The sequence below is a fragment of the Scyliorhinus torazame genome, chromosome 4, assembly GCF_047496885.1.
Source record: "Scyliorhinus torazame isolate Kashiwa2021f chromosome 4, sScyTor2.1, whole genome shotgun sequence".
NCBI classification, from domain to species: domain Eukaryota; kingdom Metazoa; phylum Chordata; class Chondrichthyes; order Carcharhiniformes; family Scyliorhinidae; genus Scyliorhinus; species Scyliorhinus torazame.
The window spans coordinates 217,021,980-217,048,525 of NC_092710.1; the positions used below are offsets into that span (position 1 = coordinate 217,021,980).

The following is a 26,546-nucleotide window of genomic DNA, read 5'->3' on the forward strand; positions in this document are numbered from 1 at the left end:
TTGTCTCTATAGGAAAATCTAACTATCTTTAAAAGTAGAAGCAAATGAGGGGGATTGGGCCAATTTCTCAGGTGATGACAAGAGAAAAATCATCTGATGTATTCTTTTAGTAATTTTACATACCACATGTTGATTGTGCATCTTGTGAGATCAACATCTGGTCAATGCATAATTTAAGTATGATTAATTTTGAACATAATTCAAACATAGTTCACCAGATGTTCAGAGGTGAAAACCAAATGAAACCAAAACTTGCAACGAAAGTTAAAACAACATTCAATCCAATTGGTTCTTTAGCTGTATTTTTAGCTCTCCATCCTGCGAATCACCGCAGTATTCAGCGATCGGTCATAGAGATTTTGTGACTCATATGCCCTGAGTTGTGCACAGCATTTAATTATTTCCAATGTTGTCCTGTCCAAACAGTTATGTCAGGGGGAAAGATAAGGGCCGAAATTCTCCAGTCATCAGGATTCACCTTTCCTGTTGGAAGTGCACCCCCGCCAGTGGGTTTTGTGGCGGAGTGGGGTGGTTTCAATGGGAAATTCCATTGATAAGCGGTACGAGGATAGAATCCCGCCCACCGCCAGCAAACAGCATGTGACTGGGAAATATATGGCTTGGGAACCAGAGAATCCCACCCAAATTCGACCAGTAACCTGCAGATGTCACAAGCATTAGTTGTGTCTGGTGCACCATCAGAATTGAAATTTGGAACAATGTCCAGGAGCAGCAGCTGTAGGAGCAGAGCTACCCGTAACTGTGAAGTACAAGTTTCTACCATCAGTTTTAACAAAGTATGCACATTCTTTCAAGGCACGTTTACAAATAGACTGTGATTGCATACTCTCATTAAGCTCCTTGTCAGCAATGTGCCAAAAGCAAACCTTTAACAATCAAAGGATGGGCAAATTGTTACTGCTGATCATTGTTGAAAAATAGTTGGTCCGGCAGGAGTAAGAGACATGTCTCTTTCCATAAAAACCGACCTTGTTATCTCAGATTTCTATTCTTTTCTTGAACAGTGGTAAAGCCCAAAGAACCAAGTGAGTGATTTTCATGGAGATTTTATTCTTGTTGTTTGTTGAGATTAGAGCTTTCATTCTTTGCAAAAGCTGTACAGTTAAATGGTTTGAGCTGCCGGCATATACAAAGCAAACGTTTGCATGAAATTTCCATTTATGGCTATTTGAATGGACGGAAATCGTTGCTTCGTGATTCAATCTGAATCCAATTTTCTACTCTTTCAATATATATTATATACATATAAGGCACAGAATAGCTTTACACCTGAAATAAACAATTGTTATGCTTTAGTGTAATATCGCACTTAGTTCAGTTATTACTTTTTGTAAGATGCTGTCAGCTACCTACCTTCCCACCATTTGTCCATTCAATTAGACTCAATACCACAACCAGAACAATTTTATACATAGATATATATATGAAGATATGTTGTACTGTGCCTTTATATGTACAAATGCTACTTTTTAGAGCTTCGATGAGATGAAATCAGGCTGGTCGGTTCACATACCTGCTTTTCAGTGCATTATACATCATCGTGCAGATAAATAAGCCAATTGCAGACTTCAGTGTGGCTATCACCAGCATCATTGCATGATATTGATATTAATTAGGCATTGATTGAAGTTACAAATTCCTTGGGCGAGTTCCATCCTGGTTCTCAACGCGGTGAGAAAATATTGATGCATGGCTAATCCATCGACTTGAGTCGGCATGCTGAGAATGTATTATTTGAGCAAAGTTTCTCTAACAACAGTTCATATCTTTCCACATTTATATATACCAGCAAAATGTATTTATACACTTCACACTGTCAAATGGTGGTCCATGATTTGAGTGCTAGTCCTGTGAAGATCAGCTCATAAATTTGATTTGGTTCATGTGAACTGTGCCTCAATAAAATAAAAGTTGAAAAGGTCAGTATATTTACCCACTTGTTCTCATCCTCCTCATATGCAACACCTCTTCCTCACCAGGATATGGATCCTGGAAACCGCAAGTACTTTGGTACCTCTGCTTTGGAGGTACCCAAAGGAGGACAGTAGAAACACTTTAGGAATGTCCTCTAAGCACCCCTGAAGTGATAAAATATTTTCACTGATTCACATGAGTATGACTGTTAGATCCAAGGTAAACAGCCACGCATAAGCCGTAGGTTAGAGCACAACAATCAAATCACCACCACTCCCCGGAGGGTCTCCTTTCCCGACCTGCACCCAAGTTGGGGTTTATACACTGGAGGGGCTACGCCTGTTAAGGGGAAGCCCGGCCCCTTTACTAGGTAAGTTCAAATTTCCCGGAGGGCATGGGAAATCGTGATCTCTGCTGGGGTTATAGCGCCCCACCGCCCCCGAGGCAGGAGACGTGTCCATGTCTGTCGGAACCTGTCCAGGCATTTCTGGTTCATTTAGATTGGGGTTAACGGTCTGACATGGTCTGTGTCGGCCAGAGGAGCATGTATTGGACTGGAGAATGGCGCTTGCGTGACGACCGCCGAGGTGGAGGCGGTGTTGCAGGCGCGGTGGCTGGTGCAAGTGTCTTCCAGCCACTTAGAGTGAGCTTCTATTAGGATCAGGAACATTGCCCTCTGGAAAGGGCCCGCCAAGGTGATATGTACCTGATCCAAGACACTCTGGGCCATTCCCAAGGGTGGAGTGGGGCTGCCGGGGGTAAGGGCCTGACATTGCGGACATCGCTGGGCGACTCTTTCAATGTTCGCATTGTTACGGGAATATGCGTGGCGGTTTACCTTGGATATAACAGTCAGACTTATCTCGCTCTCTGACTCAGAGCTGAGTGGATCCTCGTCCAACATCTCGCCGTCCTCAGATGGGGGCATTTGTCTGCGGCACTGGAGCCGCTGGCGACAGCAATAGGCGCGATCGGGTCAGCGGCGGGCCTGCTGGGTCTGGGACCGGGGATGGGGGTGCTGTTCAGTGGGATGTCCGGCACACGGCTCTGAAGATGATCCACATGGTGATTGGATGCTTTCCCTTGTGCCCTGTCCTCGATAGGCTGCCGGCCTAGTGGCCACCAAGATGACACTTGGGACCCAAACGGCTCCATCGCTGAAGTTTCGGATGTGCATGGAGTTGCTGGGGGCGAATGTGTGGGCCTGCCGACGGCGTTGACCTCGGACTGGTCCTGGTAGATCCTCACTCCTAAAGAAGGCATGACCAACCTCAGGCAGGTGCCGAGGCCCATCAAGTGTTCCGCTGCCGCGACGCCAATCATGGCATGTGGTGTTGTGCGATTGGAAAAACAAAATCGTGCCAGGTGAGATCCCACGATCCAGCAGTCACCTCCTTCATGCCCAGCTTAAATGTCTGGACCACTCTTTCGGTGAGTCCGGTCGAAGCCGGGTGGTAGTGAGCAGTCCTCATGTGCCTGTTGGAGGAGGTGAATTCCTCAAACTCCGTGCTGGTGAATGTCGTGCCCTTATCAGATACCAGTACCTTCAGCATTCCATGCGTACTGAAAATCTGGCATGGTTTGTCCACAGTGGCCTGGGCGATTGTCGCCTACATCCCCACCACTTCCAGCCACTTAGAGTGAGCTTCTACAAGGATGAGGAACATTGTCCTCTGGAAAGGGCCCGCAAAGGTTATATGTACCCGGGCCCAAGGCCCTCTGGGCCATTCCCAAGGGTGGAGTGGGATTCTGGGGGTAAGCGCCTGACATTTGAGACATCGCTGGGCTACTCTTTCAACGTTGTTACTGGGCCACCAGACATAGCTCTGGATGAGCATCTTCATTTCAGTCACTCCCGGGTGTCCATTATGGAAGTTCAGTAAGAGAGCTGCATATCCGCACTCGGGGACCACCATGCGGGTGCCGCCGTCTTTGATGCTCAGCTCTTGCACCTTCACTGTGTAGCCTTCAGGTCCTCGGGCAAAGCCCGGTGCTGGGCCCCATACTGCACCAAGTGTCTGACCGTGGGAGTGCTGTGGGTCGGTCTGGGTCCAGCCGCGGAAGTGAGATGCAGTGACCGGTAGTGAGTCCATAAAATGGAGGAGAGCTATTACCTCATCGGCTGTTTTGGGAGTAGGTGGCTTAATGGGCAGCAGTAGGCAGCTCAAAGCAGCCACGTGGGGTATGTGGGCCCTGGGGCGGAGTTCCAATACTTAAGTTATACACTGCAAGTAATAGTGCTCAGCGCTGGACGTGAGCAGAGGCTATGGGAGGAATCGCACTATCCTCCATGAAGAGCCTCAGAAGGGGCTTGTGGTCCATGAGGACAATGGAGTGGTGCCCAAAAACATACTGGTGGAATTTTGTGACGCCAAATAGCATGGGCAGGCCTTCTTTCTCCACTTGCCTCTACCATTTCTCCGCCTCGGCCAGTTACCCAGATGCAAATGCGATAGGTCGCTTGGAACCATCTTCTGTCATGTGGGCTTGCATGGCCCGGTGCGTAAGAGGATGTGTCTCAGGTATGAGTGGATAGAGGGGTGAAATTGAAAGAGCAATTGACGAGGAAAGCTGCTGTTTTACTCTGACAAACGCGGCTTGTTGCTCGGCGCCCCACGCCCAGATTGTCTATGGAGGGGAGCCAATGTCATGGCTAATCCTGGGAGGAACTTTCCACAACAATTGACCAGCCTCAGGAAAGCCCGAAGTTCTGTTGACCCCCTGGCACTGGGGCTTGGCGGATGGCCTAGACCTTCTCCGCCAAGGGGTACAGACTGTAACGGCCCACACAGTAACCGAGGTACATCACCTTGGCCGCATTGAAGAATCACATCTCTCAGTGGAGGCGGACGCCAGCCACTTCAAAGCGTTGTAGCACTTCTGCCAAGTTGCAGAGGTGCTCCTGGTCGGATGAGCCAGTTAACAATATGTTGCCTAAGGAGACCGCCACATGTGTTTTCCATGACCCTCTTAAATATTGTGCACGCCGATACACATGGCTCATATCTAGCTTGGTGAATATAAGTCCACCGCTGAGCTTGGCATACAAATCCTTGATCCCGGGGACTGGATACCGGTGTAAGCATGATACCCTGCCATATTCAACGGGGATGGCTGTGGTGCCCGCAATCGAGAGAGGCTCTGCTGTGTAGGTAGCTAACCTTGCGTTGGTATCATGGAGAGTCAGCGGACGAATCCCAGATCGTATGCAGTTGAAGGTGTGATCACTAATGACAGGCACAGCAGCCCCCATATCGAGTTCCAAGCGGGTCGTGTGGCCGTTCACTTGCAGCAGGAATTGGATGGGTGCAATTCCTCCAGCTGCCACACAATGTAGTTGTTGGTACTGATTGTCATCGTCCTCCATTTAGTGGGTCATGTCATGGGTTCATGCCTGGCAGTGCAGTGGGTGGGTAGTTCCTCACGAGCCTTCTGTGCCCCGGACCCCTGCGTCCCGCTGCTACTGCTGCAGGCCGGTAATTATACTCATGTTCCTCCTGGTCAGAGGAAAAGGTTTGGCGCTGTTCCCGGGACTCTCGCCCCTTGCCTGTAGGTGTCCCAATGCTGGGGAATGGGTTTTTCACTCCTTGCGAGCTGTGTGCAAGAGCTGTTTGGTGCCCTAAACTGAGCATTGCCATCCCCTGGAGTTCTTGGACTTTCCCTCTTAACTGCAATTCCCACAGCTCTTTGGAGGTCTAAATGAGCTACCGCTGGTAGTTTCCTTTGTGTGGCCGCATCGCAGATCCAGCATACTAACCGTTTGCGTAGTGCTTTGCCCAGGGTTGTGCTGAACTCATGGGTCTTAGCTCGTTTTGGGAAGCACGGTAGCACAGTGGTTAGCACTGTTGCTTCACAGCGCCAGGGTCCCAGGTTCAATTCCCAGCCTGGGTCACTGTTTGTGCAGAGTCTGCATGTTCTTCCCGTGTCTGCGTGGGTTTCCTCAGGATGCTCCGGTTTCCTCCGACAAATCCCGAAAGACGTGCTTATTAGGTTGATTGGATATTCTGAATTCTCCCACAGTGCACCCGAACAGGCGCCGGAGTGTGGCGACTAGGCGATTTTCACAATAACCTCATTGCAGTGTTAAAGTAAACCTACTTGTGACAATAAAGATCATTATTATAGTTTCTGAGACGAGCCAGAAATTCACTGATACCTTCGCCTTGAGCCTGAGCGGCCATGTGAAACCGGAAGTGTTCCCCTACCAAGGTGAACGAGCGGGTGTCCACAAGGTCCAGCTGGGTTAGGCTTTTTATAATGCGTGGGCCCCCCACAAGCTGTCAGCAAAGGCTACAGTTTGGTGTACATTGCCAATTATCATAGTCGTGTGGAAGAAGAATTCCATCCTCTCTATGTACTGCCCCCAGTCATCCATGCCTGCGTTTATTAGCTCCAAATTCCCGATTTGGGCCTTGCTGATGGCTTCCAGTGGGGCCTGACGAAGCCTAGACGAGGTAAACCGTAGCAACTGGTGTCGACGGCGGCTCCACGGAATCCTCGTCGTCAGTGTAAGATCATGGATAAATAGCCAATCATAAACCATAGGTTAGAGCACAAAAAGGTTTTTCATTACTTGCAATTAAATCACCACCACACCCCAGATGGTCTCTTTCCTCAACCTTCACCCAGGTCGGGGTTTTTATATAAGAGGGGCTGCACCTGTTACAGGGAAGCCCCGCCACTTTACCAGGGAAGTTTATATTCCTCAGAGGGCACTGGAAACCTGATGGTTCCTATCCTGTGACATCCACTGGGGTTACAACAATGACTGACCAAAATGATGAATGTTGATTCAGGAAGGCACTGAACACATCAAGATGCTTTGTCAAGAAAATGCAGAGGTGAAGTTGAGGGTGTCGGGAAGAGCTCACAAATGTCCAAACTACTTATCTGACCTGCGAGCTGCGCTTGCCAGAGTCTGCAGATCACGTGTTAACTTTATCAGCCATCTCAGATCCCATCAAACTGGAATGGAAGCAAATCATCCTCGATCTCGAGGAATTGTTTTTGAAGAATGATAATACTGATTGTTGTATACTTTATTTTATTCTGAAGTATGGATCAAATGAACCAAATCAGATTTGTAAATTGCAATATTTTCACAGAACTGGCACTCAGAACATGGATAATCAAGTTTTGAAATAGGTTTATTTTCAATTCAATAACTCTAGAAATAAAGTCTAGTGTTTTGTTTTCTTTTTGTAACCTCTCTAACCGGTTGCACAATGTTTAGTGAATGGCGATTTATACTCTGAGATTCCTTCATTCCTCTCCCCAATCTAGTCATGGACCTTCCAAATAATAAATGACCTTCCTATTCTTCCGACCAGAATGTGCCACTTTATATTTATCCGTGTTAAGCTTCATTTGTCAATTATTTGCACAGCTTGCAAGTTTATTAATGTCCTCGTGTAATCTGTTGGAGTACTCACCATTTGATATCTGCAAATTTAGGAATTGCGTTTTTGATTCCAATGTTCAAATTGTTAATGTAAACTGTTTACAGCAGTGGTCCCAGAATTGATCCTTATGGAACACCTTTTCCATCTTCTGGCACTCTTGTCATTCCTACTCTACCTTGAAGCCAGCCTGTAATCCATTCTGCTACTTTTCCACAGAGGCTTCATTTTCTGGCCTAAGAGGAATTACATTAGCTCTTTGGCACTGTACCTTTTATAACAAACTATGAATGATGTGTAATGATTCCTCTGTTATCTCTTCCCAGCTCCTTTTGAAATGGGTAGATGACCATAATAGGGTGGGATTTTTCGGCCCATTCCGCTAGTCGGATCTTCCCATTCCACTGAAGGTGACCACGCGCAGTTTGTCGGCAGGAGCAGAAACTAACAGTGGTCAGGTGAAGAATGTATCAGTCACATTGGGATCGAAATAATGCACTCGTACCTTCTCGGGTTGCATTTATAACATTCACACCTGGATTCACCTCTAATTGAACATTTTACTGGCCAGAAATGAAGCAGTAAATGGGTGGGGCAAGCAGCCATTTTGGGGGAACCCACTGCTTCATTTTTGTGCCATGTTAATTATTACATGTATGCATGAAACATGTTGAATGTTTCTCCTTTGAAACCAATATCTGGTCAATATTCATGTACAATGGAACTATGATTAACGTTGAACCTAATTCAATTGTTCACCAAATGTTTAGAGCCCAAAACTGTGAAACAAGTGAAACAGAAACCTACAAAGAAAGGTAACACAAATATGTAATCAGTAAGAGCTTTATGCATGTTTCTAACCTCTCAGTCCTTCTTCCAATGATCAAACCACAGACTAACAGGACTTCTGAAATGGATGGATTATCATGTCTATAAGTCTGCATACCAGTTTACATCTTCTCTTGTCAATGGAATGCAAATGGAGTTCAGTCTAGTTAAACCAAAGTTTATCCATACAGGGCCTTCTTATAAAACCTAATTAACAATTCTGTCATAACGTTCACAGCGAAGTGAAGTGATGTTCAGTTTAAAATTCTTACCTCATAAACACGTTTGCCGAGGAACTGGGTCATGTATCCAGTTTTCAGGTGTTACAGAGCCTCAGTTATGAAAATAGATTCTCTTTCCTTGGAGACATTGAAGGCTGAGAGGAGATTTGATCGAAGTATTAAAATCATGAGGTGCTTGGACAGAATAGATAGGGGGAAATAGGTCCCATTGGTGGAAGTATTGAGAACTAGAGAGCACAAATTTAAGGTAATTGATAAAAGAAGAAAAAGTGACATTTCACATAGCGAATGGCTAGGTTTCAGAATACACTGCCAGAGAGTCTTGAGGAACCAGGTTCAATTGAGGCATTCAGGAGGAAATTAGAATATTATTTGAAAAGTACAATGTACAGGGTTACTGGGAGAAGTAGGAGAATGGCACAAGGTGAAATGCTCATTCGAAGAGCTGGTGCCGAATTCTGTGATTCTGTACTTCCTACCTTGTGGGCAGAAAACATCCAGGCTATAGACAAGCAAGAGGCACCCATGATAGGGGCAGGTGTTAGACGCTCCTGTGCAATTGCACTTAGGGAAACCAAACCTACAGATTTCTTGCAGAAAAATGGTAGGTTACCGACCTGTAAATCACCAGGCCAAGCATCACTACTCCATTCCTGCACTGCCCCTTACTCAGGTCCACGATTTCCAGGCTTTGGCCTCGCCCTTTAATCTTTAAATCTCCTTTGAAGCCATCCATTACGTCTGCTCTAGCAGCTGCCCATACCTATTGTCCTTAGCTGCTTGTGTCTACTCCTGCAATACTAACGGAATGAGCTCTGCTGCTAATATCTGGGGATCCTCGGACTTCACCATTTGTGCACAGGCTAATAGACCCCTCTACCCTGGGAAAAAGCCTCTGACTATCCACTCTGTCTATGCCCCTCATAATTTTGTAGACCTCTATCAGGTCTCAACCTCCGTCGTTCCAGTGAGAATAAACCGAGTTTATTCAACCGCTCCTCATAGCTAATGCCTTCCATACAAGCAACATCCTGGTAAATCTCTTCTGCACCCTCTCTAAAGCCTCCACACCCTTCTGGTAGTGTGGCGACCTGAATTGAACACTATACTCCCAAGTGTGGCCTAACTAAGGTTCTATACAGCTGCAACATGACTTACCAATTTTTATACTCAATGCCCCGGCCAATGAAGACAAGCATGCCGTATGCCTTCTTGACTACCTTCTCTACCTCTGTTGGCCCTTTCAGTGACATGTGGACCTGTACACATAGATCTTTCTGACTGTCAATACTCTTGAGGGTTCTACCATTCACTCTATATTCCCTACCTGTATTAGACCTTCCAAAATGCATTACCTCACATTTGTCCGGATTAAACTCCAGCTGCCATCTCTCCGCCCAAGTCTCCAAATGATCTAAATCCTGCTGTATCCTCTGACAGTCCTCATCACTATCTGCAGTTCCACCAACCTTTGTGTCGTCTGCAAACTTACTAATCAGACCAGTTACATTTTCCTCCAAATCATTTATATATACTACGAACAGCAAAGGTCCCAGCACTAATCCCTGCAGAACACCACTAGTCACAGACCTCCAATCAGAAAAGCACCCTTCCATTGCTACTCTCTGCCTTCTATGACCTAGCCAGTTCTGTATCCATCTTGCCAGTTCACTCCTGATCCCGTGTGACTTCACCTTTTGTACCAGTCTGCCATGAGGGACCTTGTCAAAGGCCTTACTGAAGTCCATACAGACAACATCCACTGCCCTACCTGCATCAATCATCTTTGTGACCTCTTCGAAAAACTCTATCAAGTTAGTGAGACACGACCTCCCCTTCACAAAACCGTGCTGCCTCTCGCTAATACATCTATTTGCTTCCAAATGGGAGTAGATTCTGTCTCGAAGAATTCTCTCCAGTAATTTCCCTCCCACTGACGTAAGGTTCATAGGCCTATAGTTCGCTGGATTATCCTTGCTACCCTTCTTAAATAAAGGAACAACATTGGCTATTCCCCAGTCCTCTGGGACATCAACTGAAGACAGCGAGGATCCAAAGATTTCTGTCAAGGCCTCAGAAATTTCCTCTCTCGCCTCCTTCAGTATTCTGGGGTAAATCCCATCAGGCCCTGGGGATGTATCTACCTTAATATTTTTCAAGACGACCAACACCTCGTCTTTTTGGATCTCAATGTGACCCAGGCTATCTACACACCCTTCTCCAGACTCAGCATCCACCAATTCCTTCTCTTTGGTGAATACTGAGGCAAAGTATTGATTTAGTACCTCGCCCATTTCCTCTGGCTCCACACAAGGAATCCTTGCCTATCCTTCAGTGGGCCAACCTTTCCCTGGCTACCCTCTTGCTTTTTATGTACGTGTAAAAAGCGTTGGGATTTTCCTTAACCCTATTTGCCAATGACTTTTCGTGACCCCTTTTAGCCCTCCTGACTCCTTCCTTAAGTTCCTTCCTACTTTCCTTATATTCCACACATGCTTCGTCTGTTCCCAGCCTTCTAGCCCTGACAAATGCCTTCTTTTTCTTTTTGACGAGGCCTACAATATCTCTCGTTATCCAAGGTTGCCGAAATTGCCCTTATTTATCCTTCTTCCGCACAGGAACATGCGGTCCTGAATTCCTTTCAACTGACATTTGAAAGCCTCCCACATGTCAGATGTTGATTTGCCCTCAAACATCCGCCCCCAATCTAGGTTCTTCAGTTCCTGCCTAATATTGAGGGATGGATGAGGCACATCGTCTCTCTGCTAGGTGCCTGTCCATTACGGAGCAAGGAGGTCCAAACTCATTCTCTGTGGGCTCCTCTCAGGATGCTCTGGGCAGCAGCTTCGCCCTCTGCCAGTAGCCGCTGCATCTGATGGTGCCATGGGGCTGGATCTCCCTCCAAATCGGAGCCAACTCAGGCTCCAGCAGCCAGAAGACAACTACCAAAGTCATCATGGCCACCAGGACAGCAAAGTAAACAGGCTGTCTCCAATGGTACTGCCAGCGAGGAATTGGACACTGATGCAGCACCCACAGATATTAAATTAAGACACCTTGAGCACAACAGGGACATGCCATGGGTGACATTATTTGTAGTTATCATAGAATTCCTACAGTGCAGAAAGAGAGCATTTGGCCTATCGAGTCTGCACCAACCCTCCAAAGGAGCACCCTACCGAGGCCCATGCCTCCGCCCAGCCCTTTTACCCCACGCAACATTTTGGACACTAAGGGTCAATCTAGCACGGCCAATCCACCTAACCTGCACATCTTTTTAAGACTCTATTAGATATGGAAAATGTGTATATCCATTTTCTGGTAATGTGAAATAACATACATTTTATTTACATTCATGAGCTGAGTGGACTGCATGCTTTTGGTCCCAATCTATCGGCTTGGTCGTGCCTAAAACGAATCTCGACGAAGTCATTAAATCCTGCAAGAGGCCTCTCGTGAGATTTGATGGCCTTGATACACCTCGTGAGATCTCATTAGATCTCGCGAGGCATCACAATCTGGATCCCGCTCACAACGTGCGGAATCCAGATTTACATATTCAAGTTTGCAGTCAGGCTCACTTGAATATGTTCACGCCAAAGATACCCAAGGCGCAGGATCGATAGGTGTTCCTCAGAGACTCCAAGCGAGCATCGATTAGCACTGGTCACCAATGAGGACAGGTGTGCCGGCACTTGGGGGGCATCTCCCAGGCAATCGGGGGCCCCTGGGTGGTTGGACTTGGGGCAGGGTGGTGCCTTGACACCCCTGATGCCAACTGGACACATTGGCATGCTGCCAGTGCGACCTGGGGTAGTGCCCAGGTGGCATCTTGCCAGCACCGGGAAACAAGCCCCGGGTGCCCTGCCATTATGAGGTGCGGTGCGGCAGTTCAAGGACTCGCTCATAGGTAGGTTGGGACGTTGTTGGGGTCCGGAGGCCAAGTTGAAAGGCTTCAGTGATTGGAATGGTGGCCCGATCCCTTCCTGCAATGCCAAGCTGAGCTCGTTAGTGCAGGAAATAGGAGCAAGTGCAGCTTTGGCAGGGCGTTCCTCACCGAGGTCCAGAAATGAAGCAGAGTCCCATTTAATAGCGGGTCATGCTCGTCACTGCCAGCGCCGGGAAACATCCGACTAAACGTACCCAACACGGGACTCTGTTTTATTTATATTAAATCACGCTTTTAGACTTATTAATAAAATAATCCAAACAATTTTTTTTTAGGCAAAGACACTATGCCTTGTATATATGAACATGTCTTTTGTAGAACATCAACCAGGCTTGTCGGTTCACATGCCTGTTTTTCAGCGCAGTTTATGCCATAGATAAATACGTCAATGTGGCTTTGACCAGTGCCATTGCAATATGGTGATATAATTAATTAGGTGTTGATTCAATTTTCATGTTATTTGGGCAAGCTCCAATCTGGCCTTCAATGCATCTCTGAAATATTGGTGCTTGACTAATCCACTGTCTGGCCTGCTGAGAATGGATTCTTAGGGAAGATTCCTGTAATGCTGATTTGGTAGCTGGTTTCATAGCTTCAGTCAGATGTCGAAGATGTTTCAATTATGATGAGATCTTGGTGCGCTGGTAGATTTCTAGTAAAACCATTTCATACACTTCTGCAGAAGGGAGACTGGGGGAGACCCCAGCTTTCAGCCAGTTTTCTCTGCTGAAAACGTTTGTGAACTCCCTGTGTCATTTGTAATTTCTTATTGCAGTAGCTGCCATTTTTGTGGCCACTATCACCATGTTTTGTGCAATATTAATTGCTGCATGTTTGCATGAAATACATTAAACATTGCTCTTGTGAGGCTCATATCTGGTCAATATTTATGTACAGTTCTAGTATGATTTGTGTTGAATCTAATTTGAATGTTCACCATATGTTTAGAGGCAGAAACTGTCAAGCAAGAGAAACGAAAATCTACAGAGAAAGGTAACACAAAGGATCAACCAGTGAGACCTTTATCTGTGTTTATAACCTCCCAGCACCCTTTTCCCTCCAATGCAAAAAAGTATAAAACTATCACTGAGTCTCTAGAAATGGATAGGTTATCATGTCTAGCAACCTGCAATTCAAGTTGCTGGATTTTTCCGACCCTCTGGTAATAGGCTGAGAGGTAGTGGGGACCATATAATGGTGAGATAAGCATGAGGTGTAGAAGCTGTCACCTTCCTGCTGTCACAGCACCTGTGCTGTAGGGAAGGTAGATAACAGACAATTAAGAGCCTCTTCCTTCTGCCTCTAGCATTTTACCAGAGGCAGATGGGCCCTTCGCCACGTGGGAGAACTGCCTAGTGACCCCTGGTGGCCACTGTGGGTTCAGTGGGGGAAGGAGGGCTCCAGGCCTTCCTAATCACGAACTCATTGGCTGGGGGGAGGGATTCCTCCAGTGATAAGGACACCCTTGTGACAACAACCCTTCCTGCACTCACCAAATGCCCCCTCCCATTTCTGGGGCCTACCTAACTGGCCCCTGCGAACCTGGGCACCACTTAACAAGTTCTGAGGGCAACTTCCTTGACTACATCATCTCACAGCTGGGTGAAGTCCCAGAGGTGGCCTCTACCTCTGGTGGTGCTAATAAGACTGAAGAGCTGCAAGCCTTCCAATTGGCTGACAGTCCTTGGGGGCAGCTCCCATCTTTTAAAGCATTCATGGGATGTGGGTGACGCTGGAGCGCTAGCATTTATTGCCCATCCCTGTGGCCATTTAAGTGTCAACCATATTGCTGTAGATCTGGAGTCACGTAGCTCAGACCAGGTAAGGATGACAGATTTCCTTCCTTAAAGCACGTTAGTGAACCAGATAGGTTTTTATGACAATCGACAATGATTTCATGGTTACCTTTAGACTTTTAATTCCAGATTTGTATTGAATTCAAATTTCACCGCCATGGCAGAATTGGAACCCAGGTCCCCAGAGCATGACTCTGGGTCTCTGAATTACTAGTCCGGCGACAGCACCATTATGCCATTGCCTCGCCTAAAGTGGCTGAAATGCAGCTGGGCCTTACCCAAAAGGCTGAGGTGAGGCCACATCTGGCCTTCTAGTTTGTCATCCCCAGTTTACTCCTTCTATTAACAATGGCACAACATTGGCAATTAATTTATTTAACCAAGTGTTGAGCAATACAGTGTTTATCTTATAAAAATATTTACCCAGAGGATGGTGATGGTCTGGAATGCACTGCCATCAGAGACCAAGTAGCAGTAGAAATGTTTTTGGGAGACAAAATCTATGTTGTGTGCTTTACTCCCAATACCAAAAGTCAGAATTACCCACATTGAGTGATGTTATGAAGCTGCTTTAAACAATTGTATGACACCTCTCCTGATCACCATTCAAAGACAAATTAGTCTGCTACTAATGGAAAAACTTCACTTTCAAAAATCAATTGACCGTTTTGCCTCAGATTTTCATCTCTTTTTTCCTGAAACAGCAGTAAAGCCAAAAGTAAAAAGTGAGTGACTTTTGTGCAGATTTTCCTCTTGCTGTTTGCTGTAGAACTGTATGATTAGAGCTGCCGGCTTATACAAAGTAAACTGGGCATGAATTTTCATTTTACAGCACATGCAATTTTCTGATCGCTTTCCTCGCTGAGTTGTAAATTTAGAAGAATTGCTTCTCTTTTATTGATATAATAAATACCTATCCATAATGTACAGAATTGCTGTGATTTACAACCTACTAAAAATTGTTATATTTTTGTGAAAAATGACTCCTTAGTTAAGATTCATTCATGGGGTCTGGGCATTGCTGGCTTGGCCAACATTTATTGGCTATCCCTCATTGACTGTGAAAAGGTGGTGGTGAGCTGCTGCCTTGAACCGCTACAGCCCATGTGTTGTAGGTACAACATCAGTGCTGTTAAGAAGGGAGTTCAAGGATTTTGACCAGAGTATCGGATAACCTACAGTCTAGTCCTCCTCCCCATTAATCTCCTCATCTAGATGTAAGTTCACAACACGTTGCATTTCATTGATTTTATGCAGCCTCGCTGTGCTGAAATCACTGTGATGAATTCTCAGTGTTACATTGCATTGTGGAGATAGGTGATAGTTGAAATGAGACTTTGCTGTGGCTAATACCAGTATCATAGCAAAAAAGTAATTACACAAATTACGTTCTTATCCAAATTACAGGTTCTTTGTGTGATGAATATTGGAATTTCAGGAGCTGGATTCTCCGCCTCGCCACGCCACATTTCTGCTTCGACCCGCCGGCGGGATTCTCCGTTACGCCGCCGCTCAATGGGGTTTCCCATTGTGGGGCAGCCCCACGCCATCGGGAAACCCCCAGGTGCTGGCAAAACAGAGCATCCCATCGGCAGAGAATCCTGCCCCAGATATATTGTATGAAATGTATTTGGTGCAGTCGGGGTGAAAAGCCTGGGTTAGTATGTGACTGCTGCAGTCATGTTATGAAAACTCCTGGCTTGAAAGGCAGCAGACTTGTTGGAGACAGATACAATTAAATCATCGTAAAAGTTGGATTTTATGTATTGGGCAATTTAAGAGTTAAAAACCTGGGGTTAGTGTGTTTGATTGCAGTCGTCATTTTCTTTTTAAGAATTCTGTTTTGCAGGTCCTGGGTGCTTTTAGCAGCCAGAAGATGAAAATGACAAAGAATGTGTTTTTCAGTCTGGACTGTGGTTTGACTGGGAAAGCCCCTGGAGAGTTCATTTGCTTTGTTGGCTTGGGGAGATGAAATAATTGCTGCTTGGAGCTAAGGACCACAGAGAGACATTTTGAAAAACTTTAGAGAAGCAGTTTTCTTTGGAGAATGTTTTGGAGCGCGGAGTTGAATTCTTTTTTTTCATATTTTTGTTGGTGTTTTGAGTTATACGTACTGAAGAAATGGAAGAGGAAACTGAGATTTGCATGCAATAGGCAATGCAACAACAGTAATAATAACCAACAATAGGATCAACAAGATTTGAGCCCCTCTCTGTCACCGTAACCGTGACTGGGGCACCAATGCTATTTAATATTTACATTTATTATATTCAGTATTTTGAGTATTTGTTGGGCTTTAGCTGGGGCTCCTGCCGCTTGATGGTAAGAGTTGCCCCCAGTTTTATCCCCACAGGTAGAGTTGGGGTCTTTTCCCTCACTCGTCGCTAACTCCAACCGCTGCTGGGGGGAGATGTCACACTCCCCCCTTGAGCTTGAGTGTTCGAGGAAGGGTGGGTCTGTTCATTACCCCGGTTTCTCCCTGTGTGGGGGAGGCCTGTGATCTCTCCTGTGAGTGACCCTCATCCCCATTCTTTCCCTATTCCTCGCGAGTTCCACTCCCTCTGTTTAGAAGGATGAGGGGGGCTCTTATTGAAACTAAAGTGATACTGCGAGGCCTGGGTAGAGTGGACATGGAGAGGATGTTTCCACTTGTAGGAAACACTAGAAGCAGAGGACACAATCTCAGACTGAAGGGACGATCCTTTAAAACAGAGTTGAGGAGGAATTTCTTCAGCCAGAGGATGGTTAATCTATGGAACTCTTTGCCGCAGAAGGCTTTGGAGGCCAAATCACTGAGTGTCTTTAAGACATAGATAGGTTCTTAATTAATAAGGGGATCAGGGGTTATGTGAAGAAGGTAGGAGAATGGGGATGAGAAAAATATCAGCCGCGATTGAATGGTGGAGCAGACCCGATGGGCCGAGTGGCGTAGTTCTGCTCCTCTGTCTTATGGTCTTCTGGTCTCTGGATGTATTTCTTTTCCCCCCTATTCTGTCCCTCACCCCCCCAACCCCCCCCCCCCCCAAAAAAAAAAACAACCTCAAATGCAACCATCTACTGCCTTGTCTTTAATGCTGATTTTCTGTGCTTCCCCATTATTGAGGATGGGAATATTTGTGAGCTTCCTTCTCCTGCGAGTTGTTTAATTGACCAGCACCATTCATGACCGGGTATGGCAGCCTCAGAGCTTAGATCTGATCCATTGGTTGAGGGACCATTTAGCTCTTTCTATCACTTGCTGCTTCCACTATTTGACAGGCAAGTATTTCTGTGTTGAACCTTCACCAAGCTGACACCTCATTATTAGGTATGCTTGGTGCTGCCCATGGCATGCCCATATCCAAACCATGAGGGGGTAGTGGCTACAAAATAATGGCTGCCAGTCCCATAGTGCCACTTTTAAAGGCTGTAAAATTAGGTACGAGTCTCCACCTAACCTAAAAGACACGAGTCAGGAATGTGATGGGATACAAATGTATTAATTTGCCTGGATGACTGTAGCTCCAACAACTTTCAAGAAGCCTGACACCACCTAGGATAAAGATTGTTACCCCATCCACCACCTTAAACATTCACTCTCTCCGTTGCCAAAGCACAGTGCAGTAGCATGTACCATCTACAAAATGCAATACAAAATCTAACCAAGGCTGTTTTGTCAATACTTTCCAAACCCATGACCTCCACAACTTAGAGAGTCAAGGACAGAAGATAGATGGGGATGCCACCATCTGCAAGTTCCCCCGCAAGCCATAAACCTTCCTAACTTGGAACCATATCACTGTGCCTTCACTGTCGCTTATGTAAAAATCCCGGAACTCCCTCATAACAGCACTTTTGGTTAGCTGCACCACATGGACTGTGAAGGGCGGTTATGAGGCCTCCAGAAGGTTTGGGGATGAGGTAAAGGATGGGGGTCCCAGAAAAGAGGGGGTCCAAAAGGAGTTGGGATGGCCTGAAACAGGGAGGGCGTCAGCGACCCCACAGCAGTGTGTCTGCACTTGCAGGATGTGCAGTAGTGCTGATGTGCGTGGGGGTCAGTTTGCTTGTGGGTGGGGAGTGTGAGGGACCCACAAGCCCATCTAGAGATCATGCATCCTTTCAAAATGGCGGCCCGATCTCTGAGGAGCTGGTCTTGCCAGCAAGTTCAGCTCCCAGTAATGAAAATAATGGACTCACCCGGCAAGAAACTCGTAAGAGCCTGGAAAAATGACTAAGTGCCGTTCAATAGTGCTCAAGAGCTCGCCTACACAGCTGTCGAGGAGCTTGCAGGAAACATCGCTTGCTATGGCACTTGGAACTTGTCCCATTCAATCGCGCCCTATATCTATAGTATATTGAATATACATTTTATAAGATTAATAACTGGTCAATATTAATTTATAATTAAAGTTTAATTAATATGGGGCCTAAATCAATTGTTTACCAAATATTTAGAGGCAGAAACCATGAAGCAAGTGAAGCCAAAACCTGCAAAGAAAGGTAAAACAGAAGTTCAACCAATATATTATTACATGTATTGCCAACCTCAAGGCTCTCCTTTCTTCCATTGACAATTGGCTAAAGCTAACAGTGATTCTTGGGGAATAGTGGGGTTACTAGATATAGCACTCCGCACTCCAATTTTCCACAGTTCTTGACAATGGAAAGAAACAAAGATAAGTTCGGGTAAAAGCTACACTAATAAAGCTTTCAAAAATCATTTGATAATTTTGTAATGCTAAAACTAATAGTAAAGTATGAATAAAATAATCATCAAAATAATGTGCAAATTAAAATCTGACGATCTTACTGCTTGAACAGAAGGTTTACTGGACTAAACTGGAATGGTCCGGTTGTCATATGGGCCAAGGTTGGGCAGGCTAGGCTTGTATCTGCTGGAGTTTAGAAGCGTAAGATGTGACTTTATTGAATGATATAAGATCCCAAGGGGTCTTGACAGGGTAGAGAGGACATTTCCTCTCAAGGGCAGCACGGTAGCACAATTGGATAGCACAAGGTCTCAGTTTTGATTTGCCGCTGGATCACTGTCTGTGCGGAGTCTGCACGTTCTCCCCGTGTCTCCGTGGGGTTCCTCCAGGTGCTCCGGTTTTCTCCCACAGTTCAAAGATGTGCAGGTTAGGTGGATTGGCCATGCTAAATTGCCCTTAGTGACCAAAACGTTTTGGAGGGGTTACTGGGTTATGGGGATAGGGTGGAAGTGAGGGCTTAAGTTGGTCGGTGCAGACTCGATGGTCCGAATGACCTCCTTCTGCACTCTATGTTCGATGTCTTCTTGTCGGAGAATCCAGAACTAGGTGCCACTTTTTAAAAATAAGAGGATGCCCATTTAAGACGGAGATGAGGAGAATTTCTTTCTGTAAGGGTCGTTGGAACACTCTTCCTCAAAAGGCAAAGCAATCAGAATCTTTTAATATTTTTAATGCAGGGTGAATAGATTCTTGATAAACAAGTGGGCAAAAGATAATTGGGAGTAGGTAGGAATGTAGAGTTGAGGTTACAATGAGATCAGCCATGATCTTATTGGATGGTGGATAAGGTTTGAGGGGTCGAGTGGTCTACTGGTCCTAATTCATATGTTCGTAACACCTTGAAAACCAATTTGAGCATTAATGATTATGTTTTCGTTCTGGAGCAGATTAGTTGTGTCAGTTGAACTGGCAGAAGTGATAATAAGAATTCTCAGCAGCAGGAGCAGGATATTTGCATAAAAGAGGTTCATTGCAGTGCAGACTTGGCACAACCAGAGATTGTGATTTCCTCGTAGTTCAATCAATTTCCTGTGCGATTTATGCCAGAATCTCAAGGAATCTTGGAGCCATTTTTATATACTAAGCATTGCTTAAAGTGCTTCATTGGTAAAACAAGAAGCAGCTGAGAAATCCACCTTTCTTTCTTGCTTTCTTTCTTTCTCGAGGGCAATAGAAAATTTCCAAAAACTGCAGTGAATGTAGAGGAACGTGGTGCAATAACCATCTCTAGGGAGACAGTATTGAATAAACTGATGGGATTAAAGGCAGATAAGTCTCCAAGATCTAATGGCCTGCACCCTAGGGTACTACGGGAGGTGGCAGCAGAGATAGTCGATGAATTGGTTATGATATTTCAGAATTCCCTGGATTCTGGAAGAGTCCCGGTGAATTGAAAAAACGCTAATGTGATGCGCCTATTCAAAAAGGGAGAGAGGCAAAAAGTAGGAAACTATAGACCGGTTAGCTTGATCTTTGTGGTGGGGAAGTTGTTGGAATCAATCAGTAAGGAGGAGATGACGGAACATCATAGAATTTACAGTGCAGAAGGAGGCCATTCGGCCCATCGAGTCTGCACCGGCTCTTGGAACGAGCACCCGACCCAAGGTCAACACCTCCCCCCTATCCCCATAACCCAGTAACCCCACCCAACACCAAGGGCAATTTTGGACACTAAGGGCAATTCATCACGGCCAATCCACCTAACCTGCACATCTTTGGACTGTGGGAGGAAACCGGAGCACCCGGAGGAAACCCACGCACACACGGGGAGGATGTGCAGACTCCGCACAGACAGTGACCCAAGCCGGAATCGAACCTGGGACCCTGGAGCTGTGAAGCAATTGTGCTATCCACAATGCTACCGTGCTGCCCACTCATATGGAAACATATGAAAAGACGAAGCTCAATCCACCACTGTCACCATTTATGAAGGGTAAGTCATGCTTGACAAACTTGCTTGAGTTCTTCGAAGGCGTAACCAGCAAAGTGGATAATGGGGAACCTGTGGATGTGGTATATCTAGACTTCCAGAAAGTGTTTGACAAGTTGCCGCATAAAAGACTGACCCAGAAGGTGAGATCACAGTGGATTGGGGGTAGAGTACTAGATTGGATTGAGGATTGGCTGACTGTCAGAAAGCAGAGAGTCCGGATAAATGGGTCCTTCCCTGGCTGGTGAGCTATAACTAGCGGAGTGCCGCAGGGGTCTGTCCTCTATTATGGGCCAGGATTTAGAGATCACCAAAGTAGAGAATATCATGGAGTTCACCTGACCTACAACTTTTAATAGATTTTGGTTATGGGGAGCACAAGGGCCCACTTTCCAGGTGTTATGCAACAGAGACCTTAAGTATTTTAAAACAAAACAAAATGTTTATTCAATGAATCCAGTTAACATTTTATAAACACACAGTAAACCGTTTATCAACCAGCAACACAAATAATCCCCACAGATACAATACTCTATAGGTAACCCTTAATAACTTTCCTAACAACATCCATAAGTCAAATATCCTTTTGAACAAAGACAGCAGGTTGAATTCTCTACAGAAAGCAGTGATCACTTTTAAATTATCAAGTGATCTGAAGACATTTTTTAGCATGGAGAGAGCGAGGGAGCTCAAAATGCACCTTCTTGTTTGAATGCAGCTCCCAACTGAAAACAAAACCAAAACCTCAGCTACAAAACAGCTTCCAGCTCAAAACGAAAGTAAAAGCCAGAAACACAGCTCAGCTCCACCCACACAATGACATCACTGCAGCTAGTTGATAAACACACTTTTCTTAAAGGGACCCTCACATGACACCTCCGACTTCAACTGTTTATAATCTATATAAATGATCTACATGCAGGGACAGAGTGTAACATAACACAATTTGTGGATGATACTAAAATAGATTGGAAAGCAGGCAGTGAAGAGGACATAAAGAGTTTACCGATAGATATAGATAGGCTAGGAGATTGGGCTAAAATTTGGCAGATGGAGTTTAATGTGGATAAATGTGAGGTTATCCATTTTGGCTGGAAAAATAGAAAGTCAAATTATCATCGAAATGGAAAGCAGATTCAAAATGCCTCTGGGCAGAAGGACCTGGATATCTTTGTTTATGAATTGCAGAAAGTCGGTATTCAGGTACAGCAGGTAATGAAAAAGGAAAACGGAATGTTAGCGTTTATTGCAAAAGAACTGGAGTATAAAAGTAGAGAAGTGTTGTTGGAATTGTATAGGGTGTTGGTGAGACCACATCTGAAGTATTGTGTCCAGTTTTGGTCTCCTTATTTGAGGGATGTAGTGGCATTGGAGGCAGTTCAGAGAAAGTTCACCATTTTGATTCCGGGGTGAAGGTTTGATGTACGAGGAAAGATTAAACAGTTTGGGTTCATACTTGCTGGGGTTTAGAAGGTTGAGAGGGGATCTGATTGAGGTATATAAAGTACCAGATGGAATTGATAAAATAAACAGAGACATCGGAGACCTGGGACGGGATTCTCTGCGAACCGGCGGGGCGGGCCACTCCGGCGCCGAGGAGTGGCGTGAACCACTCTGGCATTGGGCCGCCCTGGAAGTGCGGAATCCTCCCCACCTTCAGGGGCTAGGCCGGTGCCGGAGTGTTTGGCGTTGCGCCAGCCGGCGCGGAAGGGCTTGGCGGCACGCCAAACGGCACCGAAGGGTCTCCGCCGGCCACGCGAGTTGGCGCATGCACGAGAACGCCAGCGTGTGCTGGCATCATCCTAGTGCATGCACAGGGGGTTCTTCTCTGTACTGGCCATGCCAGAGGTTGACAGCAGCCGGTGCGGAGGGAAAGAGTGCCCCCACGGCACAGGCCCGCCCACGGATCGGTGGGCCCCGATCGTGGGCCAGGCCACTGTGCAGGCACCCCTCGGGGCCAGATCCCCCCGTGCCCCTCCGTGGACTCTGCAGGCCGCCAGTGGAGCCAGGCCCCGCCGGTAAGAGCCTGTTGTGATTTACGCCGGTGAGACCGGCCGTAAACGGGCGGCCACTTGGCCCATCATGGGCTGGAGAATCGCCGGGGGGACCGCTGCCAACGGCCCCCGACCAGCGCAGCGCGATTCCCGCCCCCGCCAAAACCCCAGCGCCGGAGAATTCGGCAGCCGGCGGGGTCGGGATTCACACTGCCCCCCCCCCCCCGGCGATTCTTCAACCCGGTGGGGGGTCGGAGAATCCCGCCCCTGTTTTCTGGCACAGTGTCCCCTGCTGGCAGCGGGATCCCCGGCCTGGCAGCCGTCCAATGGGGTTCCCTCTTGTGCCCACCCCCAAGCCGTTGGGAAATCCACGGGCATGAATGCGCTGGCGGTGAATTGGAAGATGCTGTTGATAGAGAATCTCACCTCAAATGTTCCCCCTTGTGGGGCAATGTAGAACGAGAGGCCACAGATATAGGTTGAGAGACGTTAGATTTAAAACTGAGATGAGGAGGAACTACTTCTTGCAGAGGGTGATGAATTTGTGAAATGGTCTGCCCCATAATGCGGTGGAGTCTGAGTCATTAACTGATTTCAAGAAGGAGATAAATATTCTTCTGATTAAAAAACAAGGGATATGGGCAACAAGTGGGATGGTGGACTTGAGACCAGGAACAGATCAGCCATGATCTGACTGAATGGCGGAGCAGGTTCGGGGAGCTGAATTGCCCACTCCTGCTCCTAATTCCAATGTTCCTATGTTGTTCCTATGTTCTTTCTTTCTTCCTTGAAAATATTGTAAAAGACAATGCCATATTTTATTTTTTTCGTGATTCAGTTGTGGGCTGACTGTTTTCTGCATATCTAATGTAATGAGCACAGCATTTAACCACTCCAAGACTTATTGTTGCCCTGTATGTGAACACTCGGTTGAATTTTCACTCCCAAGTCAGGAGCGCAGAGTTGGGAAATTGCCAACTTGGGATTAAAGTGCTCCGAATGGCCAGGCTTTGGTGGGGATGGGGGACAGGTGCTCACTGTAGTTGGACCTGTCAACCTCGGAAAGAATTCAGAGGCTGCCGAGTGCCAAACATCAAACCAGTTCCCCATCCAGACAACTAATCCCTTTATAAACTCTCTGAGCATTAATTCAAACATTGCACTTACAGCCCCACCCAGGCACCCTCTCCCGACTGTGACAATGATAGATTTGGAAGCAGTCAAGCAGCACTAATCCTACACTGATAACCCTCAGGTTTATGTCAACAAACATCTATTGAAATTACAAGCACTGATTATTTTCAACTGTAGGCTGGCAGTTTCTTTTTTAATTAAAGGGCATGGTATTTAAATAACTTGACAGTTCCAAAAACCTCATCCACTTTTTACGCACATCATGTCTACTCTTAACAGTCCCAAAGGGGTATCGTACCTGTCCAAAAGGGTGACTTACCTCTCCAAATAACTCTGGCATGTTTAGACCTTTCCCTCAAACACCCATGAGTCATGTTACAGAAAGGTAGCCAAAATTCCTTCTGTTTGAAGGGGGCTGCACTTTTAAATACACAGCAGCTTCCATGAACATAGAACATAGAACATAGAAAATACAGCACAGAACAGGCCCTTCGGCCCACGATGTTGTGCCGAACCTTTGTCCTAGATTAATCATAGATTATCATTGAATTTACAGTGCAGAAGGAGGCCATTCGGCCCTTTGAGTCTGCACCAGCTCTTGGAAAGAGCACCCTACCCAAACTCAACACCTCCACCCAACACCAAGGGCAATTTGGACATTAAGGGCAATTTATCATTGGCCAATTCACCTAACCCGCACATCTTTGGACTGTGGGAGGAAACCGGAGCACCCGGAGGAAACCCACGCAGACACGGGGAGGACGTGCAGACTCCGCACAGACAGTGACCCAAGCCGGAATCGAACTGTGGGTGAGTGAAATACAGCTCACCTCCATTTCTTTCTGGCAAAAATGGAGGGTGTTGGGTTTGGGGGCAGCAATTCTTGATTCTGGGGTGAAATTCTCCGACCCCCCGGCAGTCAGCGCCCCCCCCCAGCGATTCTCCGTCCCGCGATGGGCCGAAGTCCCGCTGCTGTCATGCCAGTCCCGCCGGCGGGAATTAAACCACCTCTCTTACCGGCGGGACTGGCGGCGCGGGCGGCCTCTGGGGTCGTGGGGGGTGCCCCCACGGTGGCCTGGCCCGTGATCGGGGCCCACCGATACGCTGGCGGGCCTGTGCCATGGGGGCACTCTTTTCCTTCCGCCTCGGCCATAGCCTCCGCGATGGCCGACGTGGAGGTGACCCCCCTGCGCATGAGTGGGGATGAGGTCAGCAGCCGCTGACGCTCCCGCGCATGCGCAGACTTCCGCCGGCCAGCGGAGTCCCTTCGGCCCCGGCTGGCGTGGCGCCAAAGGCCTTCCACGCCAGCCGGCGGGACGGCAACCACTCCAGCGCGGGCCTAGCCCCTAAAGGCGAGGGCTTGGCCCGAATGGTGCGGGTTCTCCGCACCCTTGGGGCGGCCCGATGCCGGAGTGGTTCACGCCACTCCATCCCGCTGGGATCCCCCGCCCCGCCGGGTAGGGGAGAATCCCGCCCCAGGTTCTCAAGTGATTTTGGCTGAGGCAGACACCCCTTCTGTTTTCATGAAATTTTGGGCTCTAGACTTTGTGAATGTAAACCCTGTAGGTGGGGTATTTGAATTAACAAATTTGGGAAGCAAGTATCATTTGATTACAATGGTCTTTTAGCCACTGTTCTGTGCCCACGATAAACAAAATGATGCCTTTATGCAAATTTTTGAAATATAACTTTGGAAATTTTCAATGAGGGGTCGTGTGTGTTAATATCTATTATTGGGATTCTTGGAACTTGAGCAAATATTTTAAGACAATGAGGATCTTTCTGCTGTTGGTGAGCCGTAGCAGAACTAACCTGACTGCGAAGTACACATTTCTACCATTCGGTGCGAAGGAGAAAATGTAATATTAACAGACATCTTCACAAGTAGTGCTCATAAACAAAGGAGAGAAAAAGTGCATATGTCAGCCCCACCTCGGCGTGTTTCTCGGCAGTGATGGTGTTTGTCTTTGACCGCCAGCGGGACCTTCCAGTCCCACTGAGGGGAATGGCCAGAAAACCTCACCCCTTGATGTTGCATGCAGCCATCATTCAAAAAAAATGAGACTTGCAGCAGTGGAGAATCTACTCCTTCAAAAAAATAATCCGGCAATGTTATCTCAGATTTTTAGCATTTATTTTTTAAACAGCAGCAAAACCCAAAATTAAAAGTGAGTGACTTTTATTTCACAAAATGTATTGTTTTGCAGTTATTTATTTTTGGGATTAGAGCTTTCATTCCTCTCAAATGCTATAGAGTTAAATGGTCTGAGCTGCTGGCAATTACTAAGCGAATAAATGAGTGAATTGTTTATTTATAATTGTTTTAATATTCTGATAACTTTCCTCAGTGAATGGTTACAATTCATTTGAATTAAATTTGCGGCATTTCGGTTAGGATGTTGCAAAGGTACGTTGCACTGTGCCTTACCTGCATGAATGCTGACCTTCTGAAGCCTCAGCGAGATCAAATTCAGCTTTTTGCCCCGCTTAGATTTTCAGTGTGTTACATTCCAAAATGGAGATAAATGGCAGTCATGATGGAAGTTCACCATGGCTCCAACCAACATTGTAACCATATGGTAATTACAGTA

At 46.5% G+C, this 26,546-nt stretch overlaps 1 protein-coding gene across 50 annotated transcripts in view; it reads left to right on the forward strand.

Moving 5' to 3' along the window:
- Nucleotides 1–26,546, forward strand: part of LOC140410753 (uncharacterized) — a 526,658-nt gene that overhangs the window by 347,702 nt on the left and 152,410 nt on the right. For 27 of the 50 annotated variants that reach the window (XM_072499281.1, XM_072499289.1, XM_072499285.1 and 24 more), the window contains 5 exons: nucleotides 1,026–1,046; nucleotides 8,105–8,149; nucleotides 13,302–13,346; nucleotides 14,854–14,874; nucleotides 18,584–18,628. The exons of 9 other annotated variants lie outside the window; for them this stretch is intronic. In XM_072499281.1, coding sequence (XP_072355382.1) covers nucleotides 1,026–1,046; nucleotides 8,105–8,149; nucleotides 13,302–13,346; nucleotides 14,854–14,874; nucleotides 18,584–18,628 — 177 coding nt within the window. The remainder of the gene's footprint in view (nucleotides 1–1,025; nucleotides 1,047–8,104; nucleotides 8,150–13,301; nucleotides 13,347–14,853; nucleotides 14,875–18,583; nucleotides 18,629–26,546) is intronic. 14 more of the 50 variants (XM_072499293.1, XM_072499308.1, XM_072499312.1 and 11 more) reach the window with 7 other exon arrangements.